At 44.8% G+C, this 14,122-nt stretch overlaps 1 protein-coding gene across 3 annotated transcripts in view; it reads right to left on the reverse strand.

Moving 5' to 3' along the window:
* Positions 1 to 14,122, reverse strand: part of WASF3 (WASP family member 3) — a 73,227-nt gene that overhangs the window by 21,378 nt on the left and 37,727 nt on the right. For 2 of the 3 annotated variants that reach the window (XM_061133139.1, XM_061133137.1), the window contains exon 3: positions 8,340 to 8,482. In XM_061133139.1, the coding sequence (XP_060989122.1) occupies positions 8,340 to 8,472 (133 nt within the window). In that variant the 5' untranslated portion in view covers positions 8,473 to 8,482. Of the gene's footprint in view, positions 1 to 8,339; positions 8,483 to 13,987; positions 14,096 to 14,122 lie in introns of those variants that run through there. The other variant, XM_061133138.1, reaches the window with a different exon arrangement.

Below are 14,122 nucleotides of genomic sequence, written 5' to 3' on the forward strand. Positions count from 1 at the left end.
CTACGTACCTCAGTTGAGCAGTAAATCGTTTCTCCTGAAGCTGAAAACCTGCAGTGCGGCTTTCTGGAGTCACTTGAAATCCTGCCGACAGTCCCCACTCACGCAATATACAAAATGGTTCCAAAAGGCGAACCAATTTAAAAAGGGTCTTCAAACGAACTATGCATGCTTTTAAACACTTTAACTAGATGTGGCATCCAATGGTAAGGTTTGTTTGTTGCCTTTATTATGAACTTCCTGAGCAGGCCTTATGTGTCTAATTACCTAATAGACATCTCCATGCTGATGTCCTATAAGAATCGCAATCCCTGGACAAGTTCTCATAGGAGCGCATGTTCCCATTAACTCAAACCCACACCCCTACGGGGAAAGGCATGGTCCGCCTGCGATGAAGCCCCAGAAAGAACAGAGTCGCCATAACTGCTCCCTCCCTCCACGGGACTGACATCAAACCACTCCTGCCTCCCACCCCCTGGGCTCCGGCCCTCCCTGTTTCTCTCCTAAATTACATCAACAGCTTTGTTTTCCCGTGTCCAGATTCACCTTCCATTCTTAGATCTGCACATACAATGCTGCTAGTCCGACCCTTCATGGCTTCCATCATCTCAAGACCAAACCCAAGGCTCTGAGCAGGCACGAGGGCCCCATGCACTTTCGCTCTGTCCTTTTCCTGGGCTCTAGCAGAACACACTGCCTGAACCCTCCCCACTTGCTCATAGATGCCGTTAGTCCTCTGCGTGTTCAAACCCCTTCCATGATGTCACCTCACTCAGAAGGAGAGATGAAGGCCGGCAGTGACTCAGAAGGTTCTGCCGGATCCAGTTCAGTGACCTCCCGGGCCCATCCCCCTACTTCCGTCTCCCTCCCACATGGCTGCAGATACTCAGACACGTCAGACACACCCGCTCCTGCCCGGGCTTTCACATTTCCTGCACCTCCCGCCTGGACCACTTCTGTCAGCCAGGTCTAGACCCCAGTGTCATCTTCTAAGGGAGACGTTATCTATCTAGCACCTCTAGCTAAATGGCAATCACCTCTCTGTACACACACTCACAGATGTAAACAAACCCCCACACCCCCGCCATCCCCTCCCTGCTATGTTTTTCTCTGAGCACTCACCACCACATAATAAGTTATACACTTGTATTTAGTGATCCTGTTTCCGGCCTGCCTCATTCCACAAGAACGCATGATCCAGGAGAGGAGGACTCTATGCATCGCTGCATCCATCGCCAAGGTCTAGGGCGTGTCTGGCTTGTTGTAGGTGCTCAAAAAGAGATTTGAAGAAACATACAAAAATGCACGCACTCAAAACCTATCCTTCGGGAAGCAGACTGGGGTCCACGAGATCAGAGGCCCCTTCCTGTGTGTGCAGATACCCAGAGGACATCTCAGTCACAGGACGCATCCCACACCCCTCCTCTTGGCTTTTTCACACAAGTCCTGTAAGGCGTGGGCCAAGCCCCTGGTCTCTGCACTGATCGTGCTAGCCGGCGCTCAGCATCTCTTGAATAAAAACACATAACCTGTACCAGTGTTTTCATTCACAAGGACACAACCAACAAAGGCTCCCTGCTCAGGTACATTTGGGAAATGCTGGACTAGAAAGTTTAAACATGTGTATGCCTCAGGTATCTCAAAATCTTCAACATGCTCGTGTGTGTTGGGGTTCCACAGGACAAGCATGGTGCACACCACCTTTTCAAACTGACTGGTTTTTGAAACACCTGTAATGCCTTTCAGACTGTTTTCTGAAGCCTGTTTGAGAAAACACCTGCCCATTCAGCTGGATGACCTGTAGACAAAGCATCATGTTCCAAATGGTTTGGATTCAAGTCTAGCAGCTGTTTTTTCAGAACGCCAGATGTAATCAAAATAGAACCAACTAATTTTTTTCTACTTGACCATTCATGGTTAAAATAAAAAAAAATTCCAGTGCAACTCCAAGAAAACTCCTTTCCCTTCAGCACTGCAGAAATCTAATTAATAGCGACAGTGTGTACCACCACCAACTCGGGCATGGACAGCCTTTTGCTGAAGGGACTTGAATGTTCTCAAAACACACTCTGTAGTAGCTAAACAGGTCGAAAAGAATCAATAACACGGACCCTCCACCTTCATTGCTTAATCCTATTTGAAAAAACACAAGGGACACTCTACTCCCCTTAGAAGTTCTCAATTTATAAAAAGAAACAGAAATTAAAGACTCGCAAACTTAATCTTCTACCAGCTGCTGGAAGCTGACAAGTGACTAAAGAGAAGAAAATGGGAGGAACTCTATTTTCTGATGAACAAGAATAAAGTGTTGCAACCACAGCACTCAGTTCTAGGAACAGTAACTTGTTCGAAGAGCTTAATTTGACTTACTCTTCCAATGGCAAGTCCGATAATAGTTGAACTGAACTAATTCTGAATTGAATTAAAGACCATGAAGAGGTAAGAGCCACTGATTCATTCTTAACTGACAAAGAACCAATTAGGGATTTATCTGTACCACACGAGTTTGAGTCCAAGCTCAAAAAATCTTGTTGGGAAGGAAGGGAGCAGGGAATGGGGCAATGGGCAGAGGGTGATCTCTCAATAAATGAGTATTTGGTAGGAAGGATGCAGACGGGAGTCAGGGGTGCATGAGGCAGGCAAGAAGCGGGTAAACCCAGTCCTGGGATCACCACCGTAGAGCGGGCGGGGCAGGACGTGCCGGTATAGAGGCAAAGCAGAGGGCTGAGATGGCAGAAGGGGGATGTCTGGTTCTCCCCTAAAAGCTTTTATTTTCCCAGTGAAATAAGCAAATCATTAGCTCACTATCTGGGATGGGGGACTGAGGGGAGAAAAGATGTGAAACAGGCAGCAAACTAATTACTGCAGGAATTACAGCGTGCCTGCCGAGAAGCCCTGAATGCCCACCTGAGGAAGGCTGCCGATTTCAGGTCCCTCTCCTTTTCTGACACAAGCATTTAAAGATACAAACTTCCCTCTGAGCACCTCTTTACATAAATCCCACAGATACGTTGGTGATTGTGTGTGTTTATTACCGGTGCAGTGAGAGTTTGCAATTTCCTTTTTGATTTCTTCTTTGACCCAAGGATTAATTTAGAAGCTGCCGTTTGATTTTCCAATATGTGAGAACTATCTAGAAAGATTATTAGAATTATTTTCTCATTAACATCATGCTCTTGGTGGTATGAGTCTCTTCAAATGTATTATTTTATGGCCAAGCACATGCCCCATCTTAGAGAGGCAGCATTAAAAGAACGTATATTCTGCAGGTGGGAGTTCTGTGTTCTACAAACATGGATGAAGTCAGCCTGGCAGGCACTGTCATTCAAACCTCCCATATCCTGGTGGAATCTGTCTTTCCCAGTTCTGGGGCAGTGGTTTGTCCTGTGACCTCAGTTCTCCGATGATCTAAGAGAAGCTGCTGAGATCTTTTCTTATGCAGGTGGGTGTGACTTCCATGTCTGGAATGCCAGGCTGGGGTCATCTGTGGTTCCTGCTTCTATCTGTAACTTCTCTTTTTCTTGATCGGGTGTCACGCTTTTCTCCCTTCCCATGAGTCTCCTACTTTATTTTTTGGCTGGACCACGTGTGTAAAAGGCTGGTAGAGAAAGAAACAGACACAGTAGACCTACCCTTACAAAAGGCCCTGTGTCGAGGAGGAACACAACTGACCTGAGACTGCTGATGATCACAGTCATGGACTGATGGGACAGTGGTGTCATGGTTTGGACAATTTTAGAAAAAAACATTAAAAACCTTGAAAACCTTCCCTCAACGTTTTTAGGTGATAATAACAGTGCAGATCGCAACGGTCAGAAAGACACCTGTAAGTCACTTATGAAACGTTACCGTAGGCCTATGAACTCATGAGACGGGAAGAACACAGATGATGAAGGCAGAGAGGTCTGATAGCTGGCTCTCCACGTGTGTTAGGAAGAATCAGCCTGCATTTAAATCCTGCCGCGATGCAGTCACCCAGAGCAGGGAGAGGTGAGAAACAACCCTGGTGTCATTACTTCTATTGAGGAATCACATCTGATGCTCCAGGTGAGGGAAAACGCTTCAGTTTCCAACAGCCCTGTCTTTGTCAGGAGGGGATTCTTCCACTTACCTTCAATTCTGTGGCTGACAGAGCCTTACTTTACACATACACATACACAGGACTGCTTACCTCCTTGACTGGCTTTCTATTTTTATCCACAAGAAATGCAAACACATATCTCAGTTTGAGGCAGTAAATTTTTAAAAATTCATGCTGTTTCTTCCAGTCAACTCTGTCTAGTACATAAACACCTCTTCTCTTAAAGCACCCTTAGCCTAGCCTGAACCTGCATGGTAATGAACTTTTTATCTATCTCTTGCATATATTATGTTTAATCTTCCCTTTTTCCCCCTCAAATATTCCATTTGGCTAAAAACATCCAAGAAATCTATTCAGCACATGCCTTCAAAACACTTAAAATCTCTCTTCTGACTAAAACTGCACTTGGTATAATCAATTAACACAACCCTGAATTTCAGATCCAATTACATAAAGCAAATGTATTATGCTGCAAGCCATCAAGAAAAGTATTTTGATTCAATTTAGCATTTGGTTTGATATGAGACATAATACATAAAGAGTATTAATAAAAATATTAATCACTAATTAAAAAACTGAGAAGAAAACAGACTTTCCTTCTCATTTATACAAGTACTCAATGTAGAAATTAAATGGAAAATAGGTTTTGTAATCTTTTTTTTAAAGAGACTCATGTTTAAAACTGATAGTCTCAGAATTTTTATACCATTGGTAAGGATGATCTTAGCTCTGTGGGAGGAAGCTTGATGACATATAAGATGAAAGAAATCTTAAAAAAAAAAAAAAAGAAAAGAGAGATGCCAAAAAAGATTTGAGATGTAAGTACTAGTTTTATACAAGAATTATGACAGTGTTTCCCCAAACAAAGAAACATATGTATGCCCAACAGCAAGATAATGGTTATTCATAGTATATCAATATAATAATCTTTAGCTATTAAAAATGTATCTTAGATGCTGAATATCTACCAAGTGAGAATAGGCTATAAAACCAGATGTATGAGAAATCACTTTTAGAATGATACATATATGAACCATTATCAATGACTTCCTGTGATTAATAAAAAAAAAAAATGGTAATTTTTTCCTTTCATGTTATCCTGTGCCAAGTTCTCTATACTATCTTATTAGTGCCATCAAATATAACCAAAAACTCTGGGCAGGGGGTACCCAAGGTCTAATTCCTTTCCTTGTGACATCGTGGGGGCCTTCATAAGAAAGGAAAAGAAAGCTGTTACTGCAAGAACGTAGAGAGAGAAGTGGAAACTGGCTTGGGAGGCACAGAAATGGATTGGACACAAATGCTCTGTCTTCTTTTTAAAGCAAATTCTATTAGAATTATATTATAATATCAGAAGGAATTTGATTGCAAGACAATAATTTTAATTGAGCAACTAGGTGATAAGAACAAGAGCACTCAGATAATTAATCAAGGAAAATGATGAAAAAGCACTCCCAATTCAATGTTAATTGCTACACGAAACTGTCATTATTTGAAGAAAAAAATATCAATACTCCATTGCCGGAAAACCAAGTAACACACTAATTTTTTTTCACTGAAGTAAAGTTGATTTACATATTATTTTCATTTCAGTTACATAGCACAGTGATTCAATATTTTTACAGGTTATATACTGCATTAAAAGCTATTACGAGATAATGGCTATAATTCTCTGTGCTATATATAGTAGATTCTTGTTGCTTATCTGCTTTGTACATAGCCGTTTGTATCTCTTAATCCCACACCCGTATCTTGCCCCTCCCTCTGCCCCACTGGTAACCATTAGCTTGTTTTCTGTATCTGTGAGTCTGTTTCTGTTTTGCTGTATACAATCACTTATTTTCTAGATTCCACATATAAGTGATATACAGTATGTCTTTCTCTGACACTTATTTCACCAAGTATAATATTCTCTTGGTCCGTCCACATTGCTGCAAATGGCAGAATTTCACTCTTTTTATGGCAGAGTAATATTCTCCTGTGTGTATGTGTGTATCTGCAGCCCACTGTCTCTGTCCATTGGTCTGTCAATAGACAGTCAGGCTGCTTCCACCTCTCAGTTTTTGTAAACAGTGCTGCTAGGAACACAGAGGTTGTTGAAGAATGTTTTCCAGTTAGTATTTACATTTTCTTCTGGATATAAATCCAGGAGTGGAATCGCTGGGTCATATGTTAGTTCCGTTTGCATTCTGAGGGACTATTTGGTATCTGTTATCCCTTCATGACGCTGAACTATCCCCTCACAGATGTAAAGAGAACCAGAGAGACACCAGAAGTGCACCAGGCCCTCCACTGCTAAGTCTTCCTTCTGGAAAAGACCAAAGAGATGCCTTCTGGGCCTGGCTCTGTTCTTCCTCCCCTAGACCCACGAGAGCAGTGCTCCCCAGCCTTCTTGGTCTTGGGGGACCAATTTTGTGGCAGAAAATTCTTCCACGGATCGGGGGCAAGGGGCTGGCTTCAGGATGATCCAACACACTACACTTTCTATGCTCTTTATCTCTAATCTAACATTACCACTGACCTGACGGGAGGCAGTGGTCTGCGGCCCAGGGGTTGGGGACTGCTGCACTAGAGAACTAATGACTCCAGATTGCCCACTTAAAGGACCCCCGGTTTTCACTGGGCCCACCTGGACAGCCCAGGGTAACTTGCTTCTTGTGAGATGAGCTGACAAGCAGCCTCAACCCTCTGCCTGACAAGTGACACAGCACACCCGTGGGTCCCCAGGGTGAAGATTCAGATGCCCTCGGACGGGCGGCCCTCAGTCTGCCCAGAGGGGGCTCCACGGAACAGACCAGACCGTGTGGGCGGCTCCACTTACAAACAGGCCCCACAGACACGGCTGATGCAATGCTGTTCGGAACACGGCACGATTATTAACAACTGTAATAGTTCATGTTGGTTTTCCTCACGTAGACCCCATGCCCATAGACGCTTCAGGCATAAAAACAAGAGACTGAAAAGCATTCTTACAGAAATACATGAAGGCACACAGAAACACGTTCACCCTTCAATAATCTACATGGTGTCCTCTTGTAACATGAATCGACACATTTTAACAACAACTGCTACCAAAAATCAATTATAATTAGTTCAGACTCCAGAAGAAATCTATTTTGAAACACATTTTAAGTAATTTCCAGGTTATTCTGGCCTCAGCCAATGATTATAGGTATCATATATCAAAAATATATCCATAACAACACAGTACAATTCTTTTAAAGAAAAAAAAAAAAACCTCATCTGTTATGTTTCTTCTTCGAAACAAATAAAAGTACTTGAGTTGTGTTTTTTTTTTTTTTTTAAACCACTCTCCTGTGCTTGAGGTGACCGGGACGTGAAATTTCATGGAGGATTTTCTCATTATTAACAGAGGTTCTGAAAATTTAACTGTGAAAACCTGTCACCCAAAATGCAGTGTGAACCATCTAAACCGAAAAGGAGTGGGATGAAGTGAGAAAATAAGATCACGACGTGAATGTAAAAGTTAGGCAGAAAGACTGCAACTTCAAAAAGCTTTGGAGGAAAAGCATTTTCATGCACAAATGAGTCTTAAGAAATGGAGTATTCCTTGTGTATCTCATGCTAATGTTCAAAATTGGAAAAAAAGGAAACCCTCTCCTCCTTATGCTTGTGTTTGCTTACATGTCTGTAACCCATGCGTGTGACGTGTACATGGCACTGCATACATGTCACCAGCAGCTCATTGCTGACCTCCATTCGGAAGTTAGTACCCGCACTTTAACCTTTAGAAGGTTAAAATCAGCAAGTCTCACTGGTTTCAGGCTGGATCCTCTGATTCAGTTGAAATTTTATTCAATCAACAAACATGTATCGAGCCTCCGCTCTATGTCAGGCATAGCACCAGTTCTCAATTCACCACGTTTAAAAAAAAGATTAGTCCTGTCCAAGTGTAATAAATAACTCACTTAAAAAAAAACAACTACCAATGACTTTATCCTTATGTATAATAAGCTTTTAACAATGAACACTACTTTAAACTACACATTTGGTCTTATCTAGTCATCTGCGAACCAGTCAATTCCAACGTGATCACACCAAGCTGGTGTCAGCAGACCAGAGAGGGCAGACAGCTCATTTCATGCTGGGAAATTTTCAGGAGGGAGGAAGGCTCTTTCCTCCAAAGCCTCTTCTTTGGACAATCCCAGAACCACTGAACTGAAACCACTTGGCTAAAGTCATTAAAATTAACACGTCACTGGCAATCAGAACGGAGGGAGCCTGAGGCGAGGGGACTCACTCAGACTGCTCAGCTGGCGGATGATGGCGGCCAGGGTGCTGTTGGTCACACACTCGAGCTCGCTGGTGATGCCCTCGGGCAGGGCTCCCCGGCACAGGTGCCGGGGCTCGATGTTCCTCTTCACTAAGGGCATGGCTCACGACCTGAAAATGAGAAAGATGGTTTCAGAAGCTCACAGTCCCAGTGCAACACGCCTGGAGCTTCAACTCCCTGGAAAAAGACTCTTGCCCAGGAATCTGCATTATCCTACCGCTTCTATGTGAGCGAACTGGCTAAACACGCAACAGATGTTGAACTACTTATATAAACGTTACAGATTTCAAAGATATACAGACAGCACATCCTACTTTTACAGAAAAAATGATGTATGCACGATTTCTAGTTAAGCATGGCTAAAATAAAATACTTAAAATTATTTCCCATCTAATTTTGCTTACTGTACAATTAACCTAAATCTGAATTTTTCCTGTGATTTTACTCATTACGCAACAAGACGCCTGCATACTGGCATTTAACTTCCAGTAGTACTCTTCATTACAATTCAAGTCAAATGATAAAAGAATTTCAGAATCGTATCAATATGCTTTCTACTTTCAGGCAACTTTCCTATCTTCCAATAACTCATCTAATCTCTTTTTAAAATTCCATACAATGAAGCTCTTCAGTTATCCCATAGAATGATTAACTGGAATACCTTTTTTCTTAAAAAAAAAAAGAAAGAAAGAAATTAAGGAAGCAACTCCACAGATGTTTAAAACAGTATGAAGTTCTCAGAGCATCTCTGTCTGTGACCATCCCTTCCATGTGAACCATCTGGAAGATGTCTTTTGGGTGAGCAGCCAAAGCCATCTGAGTGGGACAAACACAATTAGTCAGTTTTTCCAGGTCTCTTACTGCTGGTGGTTTTCAGTTTAATTTTGTTGTGATCAGAGGGCATGCTTTGTCTGATTTTAATTCTTTTAAATCTGCTTTGTTTTACGGCCCAGAAAACGGTGTGTCTTGGAGAATGCCTCACACGTGCTTCAAAAGACTGTGTATTGGCTGCAGTGACTGACGCTGCTGCTGAGATGTTCTGTATCCTTGGCTGATTTTTAATACACTCGTTTCATGAATTACTGAGAGGGGGGCTGGAGCTGTCAGTGATCACTGTGGATCTGTCAATTTCTCCCTTGAGCTCCATCAGTTTTTGTTTATGTATTTTGAAGGTCTGCTGTTGAACATACACACACCATTTAAGATTCCTGTGTCTTCTTTCTTAATTTATTACGTTTGGTTGCCCTGGGTCTACATTGCTGCTTGTGGGCTTTCTCTAGTTGTGGCAAATGGGGGCTACTCTCTAGTTGTAGTGTGTGGGCTTCTCATCACAGCAGCTCTTCTTGTTGCAGAGCGTGGGCTCTAGGTGCACGGGCTCTCAGGCTCAGCAGCTGTAGCGCCTGGGCTTAGTGGCTCTGTGGCATGTGGGGTCTTAGTTCCTCAACCAGGGGTCGAACCTGCGTCCCCTGCACCGGCAGGAGGATTCTTAACACCTGGACCATCAGGGAAGTCCCCACTGTATATTTTCAGTGAAATGATCTCATTATCTTTCGGTGATGCTCCACTTTTTCTGGGAGATCGCGGTGCTGGCTGCCCATGTTTGGATCTGTGATCATGTTGACAGGTATGCAGGAATTCTGTCCTCAGAATAAACATGATCCCAGAAAAACTGGCCACATAGAGCCCGTGCTCTGACTCCGCCGTACTGTCCACTGTCAAGGGCAAGGTTGCGGCTGCTCCCCAGTTTTACAGCACTCCGCTTGCCGGCTGACATCCCCAGGAGGTCACGTGTCCGCAGTCAGAGAGGGAACCTGGGCTTCCCCAAGGCCCAGCCCATTCTGTGACCTTCTAGAGAGATACCGCCTGGCCTCTTCCTAGTTAAGCTTCAGATGAAAGTCGTGATGAAGTGAGGGGCGGGGCGGGGGAAGGATCACAGATGGTTCACCAGTCGTGGTTCACTGGGATCAACGTCCAGACTTTGCTACTAGGACACAGTCTGTCCACTTCTGCAGGATGAGAGACAGAGAATACGGGGTCCTGCCGCTAACACCGCATGGCCCTGGGAGACATCTTAACCGAGAGAGGCCTCAGGTTCCTCTTCTGATCAACAGAGCCGCTGCTCTCCAAGGGTCCCGAGCTCTCATAGGCTTTCCTTCCTTCCAGTTAGATACACTTAGCTGGCTTCCAGAAACATCCATATTGGATTCGCCTGCACGCCAAACATCTGCATTTTGATTATATTTCAGCCAGTGGAAATGCAGAGAATAAACAGCAAAAAATAAGACAAAAATCCCTTTCCTCAAGGAATTAAAGGTTCAGTGAGAGAGACAGGCATATAAATGAAGTTACAATCCAGGGTGACAAGCACTAGTTTAAGGTATTTCTCATTTCCTGGGAAGTTAAAACACAACTGGAAAGACTTCACTGGTGGGGAAGAGGGGGAAGGGGTGGGGTCGCACTGCATCGCCGACCCCATGCGTGGCACATGGAGGCCACTCACTAAACACAGGGGTGGTGGAGGAGTGCCGTTCACAGCTGTGGCTTAGAAGCAGATCCGAGGTACAGTGGGGAGCAGAGCTGCCTTCCAAGGCTTAGAAGCAGCATCCCATTATTTTAAAAAAATCATCCAGTCTTTGCTCAAAACCCTTTACAACTAAATAATAAGTATCTCTGGGTGGGGAAAGCAGAGTTCTGTCTATGGACTAACACAGTGATACATAAACAGTCATGCACCTTTCCTTGACACGTGAACCCTTCAGGTGGATGCTACCACCCAGTTCTAACTGAAAAGGCAGACAGCAGAGGGCAAGGATGACATTCCTCTGCCCCCGTGCGTTCACCACTGGCTCCTGTCTCATTGCTTGTCTGCTATAAGAAGAAGCCCCAGAGCCATCATTGTATCATGAAGGAGATGCAAACTGAAACCACTAGGAGGTGGTGGGCACACCTGTTAGAATGGATAAGGTAAAACCACCGGCCACACCGAATGTTTGGTAAGGATGTGGACAGAGCACAGTTCTCTGCTGAAGGGAATGGAAAATGACCCAATCACTACGGCAGTCTGGCAGGTTCTCAAAAGATTAAACACACACTTCTCAGGATGATCCTAGGATCTACTCCATGCCTGGGAACTCACACAGAAGAAGTAAAAGCACACGCCCAAAAAAAGACCTGTACATGAACGATCATACGCCCTCATCTGTAAAAGCCAAAAACAACCCCAGAATAGAAACAAGCCCAAATTCATCAACAGGCGAGTAGATAAACAAACAGCACTTCTCAGCAACAGCGAGGAATGAATCACTGATCCGGGAAACAACGTGGATGAACCTGGGATGATCACACTGAACCAAAGTCAGACCAAAAAACAGTACAACGATGCAGGACTCCATCTATGTAACTATTATACTGTGATTTATAGTAACAAATATATATATATTTGGTCTTCATCTCCATCGATGGTACAGAGCTCCAAAAACTCTCGGAATTCCTAAGTGACAAGAGCTATAAAAGTGTCTTTTGCCACAAACAAGCCAACCCCATTGAACCACACCTGTGGATGTTACTGAAGTGACTCTGGACCCTCCCCAAGGATGGGGACTGGTTACCAGGGGAACCAACCCAGTGAGTAGGAGGCTGGAAGCTTCAGTCCTACCCCCGAACCCCTGAGGAGAGGACAGCGGCTAGAGGCTGAGTCCCATTACCCACTGCCGATGACCTAATGCATTGTGTCCGTCACGAAGCCTCCATACTCCCAAAATGATGGGGTTCAAGGGCTCCCAGGTTCATGCACCAGATGCATTTACGTGCCAGGAGGGTGAACTTCAAGACCAAGCTCACGGCGACAGAAGCTCCAGGGGCTCGGGGCCCACAAGATTTCGCCCTCTGTCCTCATCATCGAACTGCGCATCGTGTCCTTGAAGGTCCTTCTAACAACGCTGCCATGAGTCCGGTGGGAAAACTGGCTTCCTGGGCTCTGGGCACCAAGAAGCTCAGATGGGGCCATGGGAACCTTGGATTTACAGTTAGTCAGCCAGAGCACAGGTGACAAAGGAAGCTGGTGGGGTGAGGGCGGGGGGTCGTGGGGGACGGACCCTTCACCTGTGGGGTGACTGCCCTCCACCAGACACATGTCAGAACTGAGGTCAACTGCATGCCCTGAGGCTGGTGTCGCCAAACTGCCTGCCATTGGAAAACCCACACGGCTGGTGTCAGACGAAGATGCGCGGACACACACAAGAGTGTCTCCCTTCACAGTCACGTTCTGGAAACGCAAACCCATCTCCAGAGACACAGGGAAGATCGGAGGCTGCCTGGCAGTCGGGGAGCGACCAGGGAGGGCTGACCAAGGCCAGAGGACCCGTCCGTGGTGACAGTGTGCGAGCTCACGTCTGGTCTGTGCTGGTGGTTTCGTGGCCATGTGCACGGGTCAGAATTCATCAGACGGTACACCTCAAACATGCATCCTTTACTGTTGGTCAGTTACGCCTAATGAAACTGCTTAAAACTGGATCTGTGGGGGTGGATGAGAGATACAGAGCAGAATGCAAATTGGGAGATGCCTGGAAATTTATTCCCTATTTAGATTCTGATATGATGGTCAGGTAGAAAGAATTACTGTTGGCCACAGACATGGGACAAACAACTACAACAGACCAAAATAAAAACAAAAAAAAACACAGAAAAAAGATAAATTTAGCAACTCTTCGAGCGCAACTCCAGAAGAGTAACACAAAAGGCCACAGTTAATGGCTCAGTGAATCCAGCAGACTAAAACGCTAGCTCAGTTCCGAGGAAAAGTTTCCTTCTGCAGAGTTCCCTCCTCCTCAGGGGATGAGTTCCCCCCTCACCAGGCCCCAAGTCAGTACTGCAAAGAGGGTGAGCGCTGAGCAGAGACAGCTGCTCTGCCGGGCCCTGCCTCCCTCCCGCACCGCAGCCAGACAAGCCGGACTACTGAGCCGAACCCGAGTTCTTCCACTAAACCCCAGTCCTCACCTACAACACGGGAGCAACAACGCCTGCTGCTCACCTCCAAGGGCTGCGATGAGACTACACACGAGCAAGGTCGGGAATGCCGAAAAGTGGACCCCAAACCCCCAGACACTACTCCTGTGAAGGGATCGAGGCTTACTTGACACATTAAAGAACTAGCCCCATCCCTCCCTCTCCTCTTTAACTGGACAGGAAGGGGAGGACGGTTTATCAGCACCACGACCGGGCTGTGATCACACTGTGATGAGCAGGCCAGGCTCACGAGCTGCCTTCTGCAGTATTATTACTGCGGTATTCATTAGGATCCACACTAAGTGTCTGTTACGTGAATGCCCTTTCAAATAAAACTAAAATAGTCAACTTCTGATCCGAAGTACAATAAACATGTGATCTGTAGACACTTGACAAACACAAGATTAAGTTGAATGGCCACTGCATTATTTTCCTAAGAACACATGAAGAAGCTGAAACCATCAAGAGTGCTTTAAGACTTGTGAGGGAGACAGAGCTTTCTGAAAAATATGAATCTCAAAGAATTCTCAGGGGCTCAGACTCTACTATATGACCTATGAACTCAAGGTTTAATTCTCAAAAGGCTCTAGTTTTTATTTCTGTTCACTCACTTGACCATAAATGGAGAGTCTTCCTGGAGGTAAGTCAGCATCTCTTCTTCTTGTTAAGAAAGATGCAGCTCTACTTTTTCTCCACCCTACTCCTTTACAGCAACCATCTGAGAATGACATTCACCAAAGAAATGA

Source organism: Dama dama, chromosome 30 (assembly GCF_033118175.1).
Source record: "Dama dama isolate Ldn47 chromosome 30, ASM3311817v1, whole genome shotgun sequence".
Lineage (NCBI taxonomy): Eukaryota > Metazoa > Chordata > Mammalia > Artiodactyla > Cervidae > Dama > Dama dama.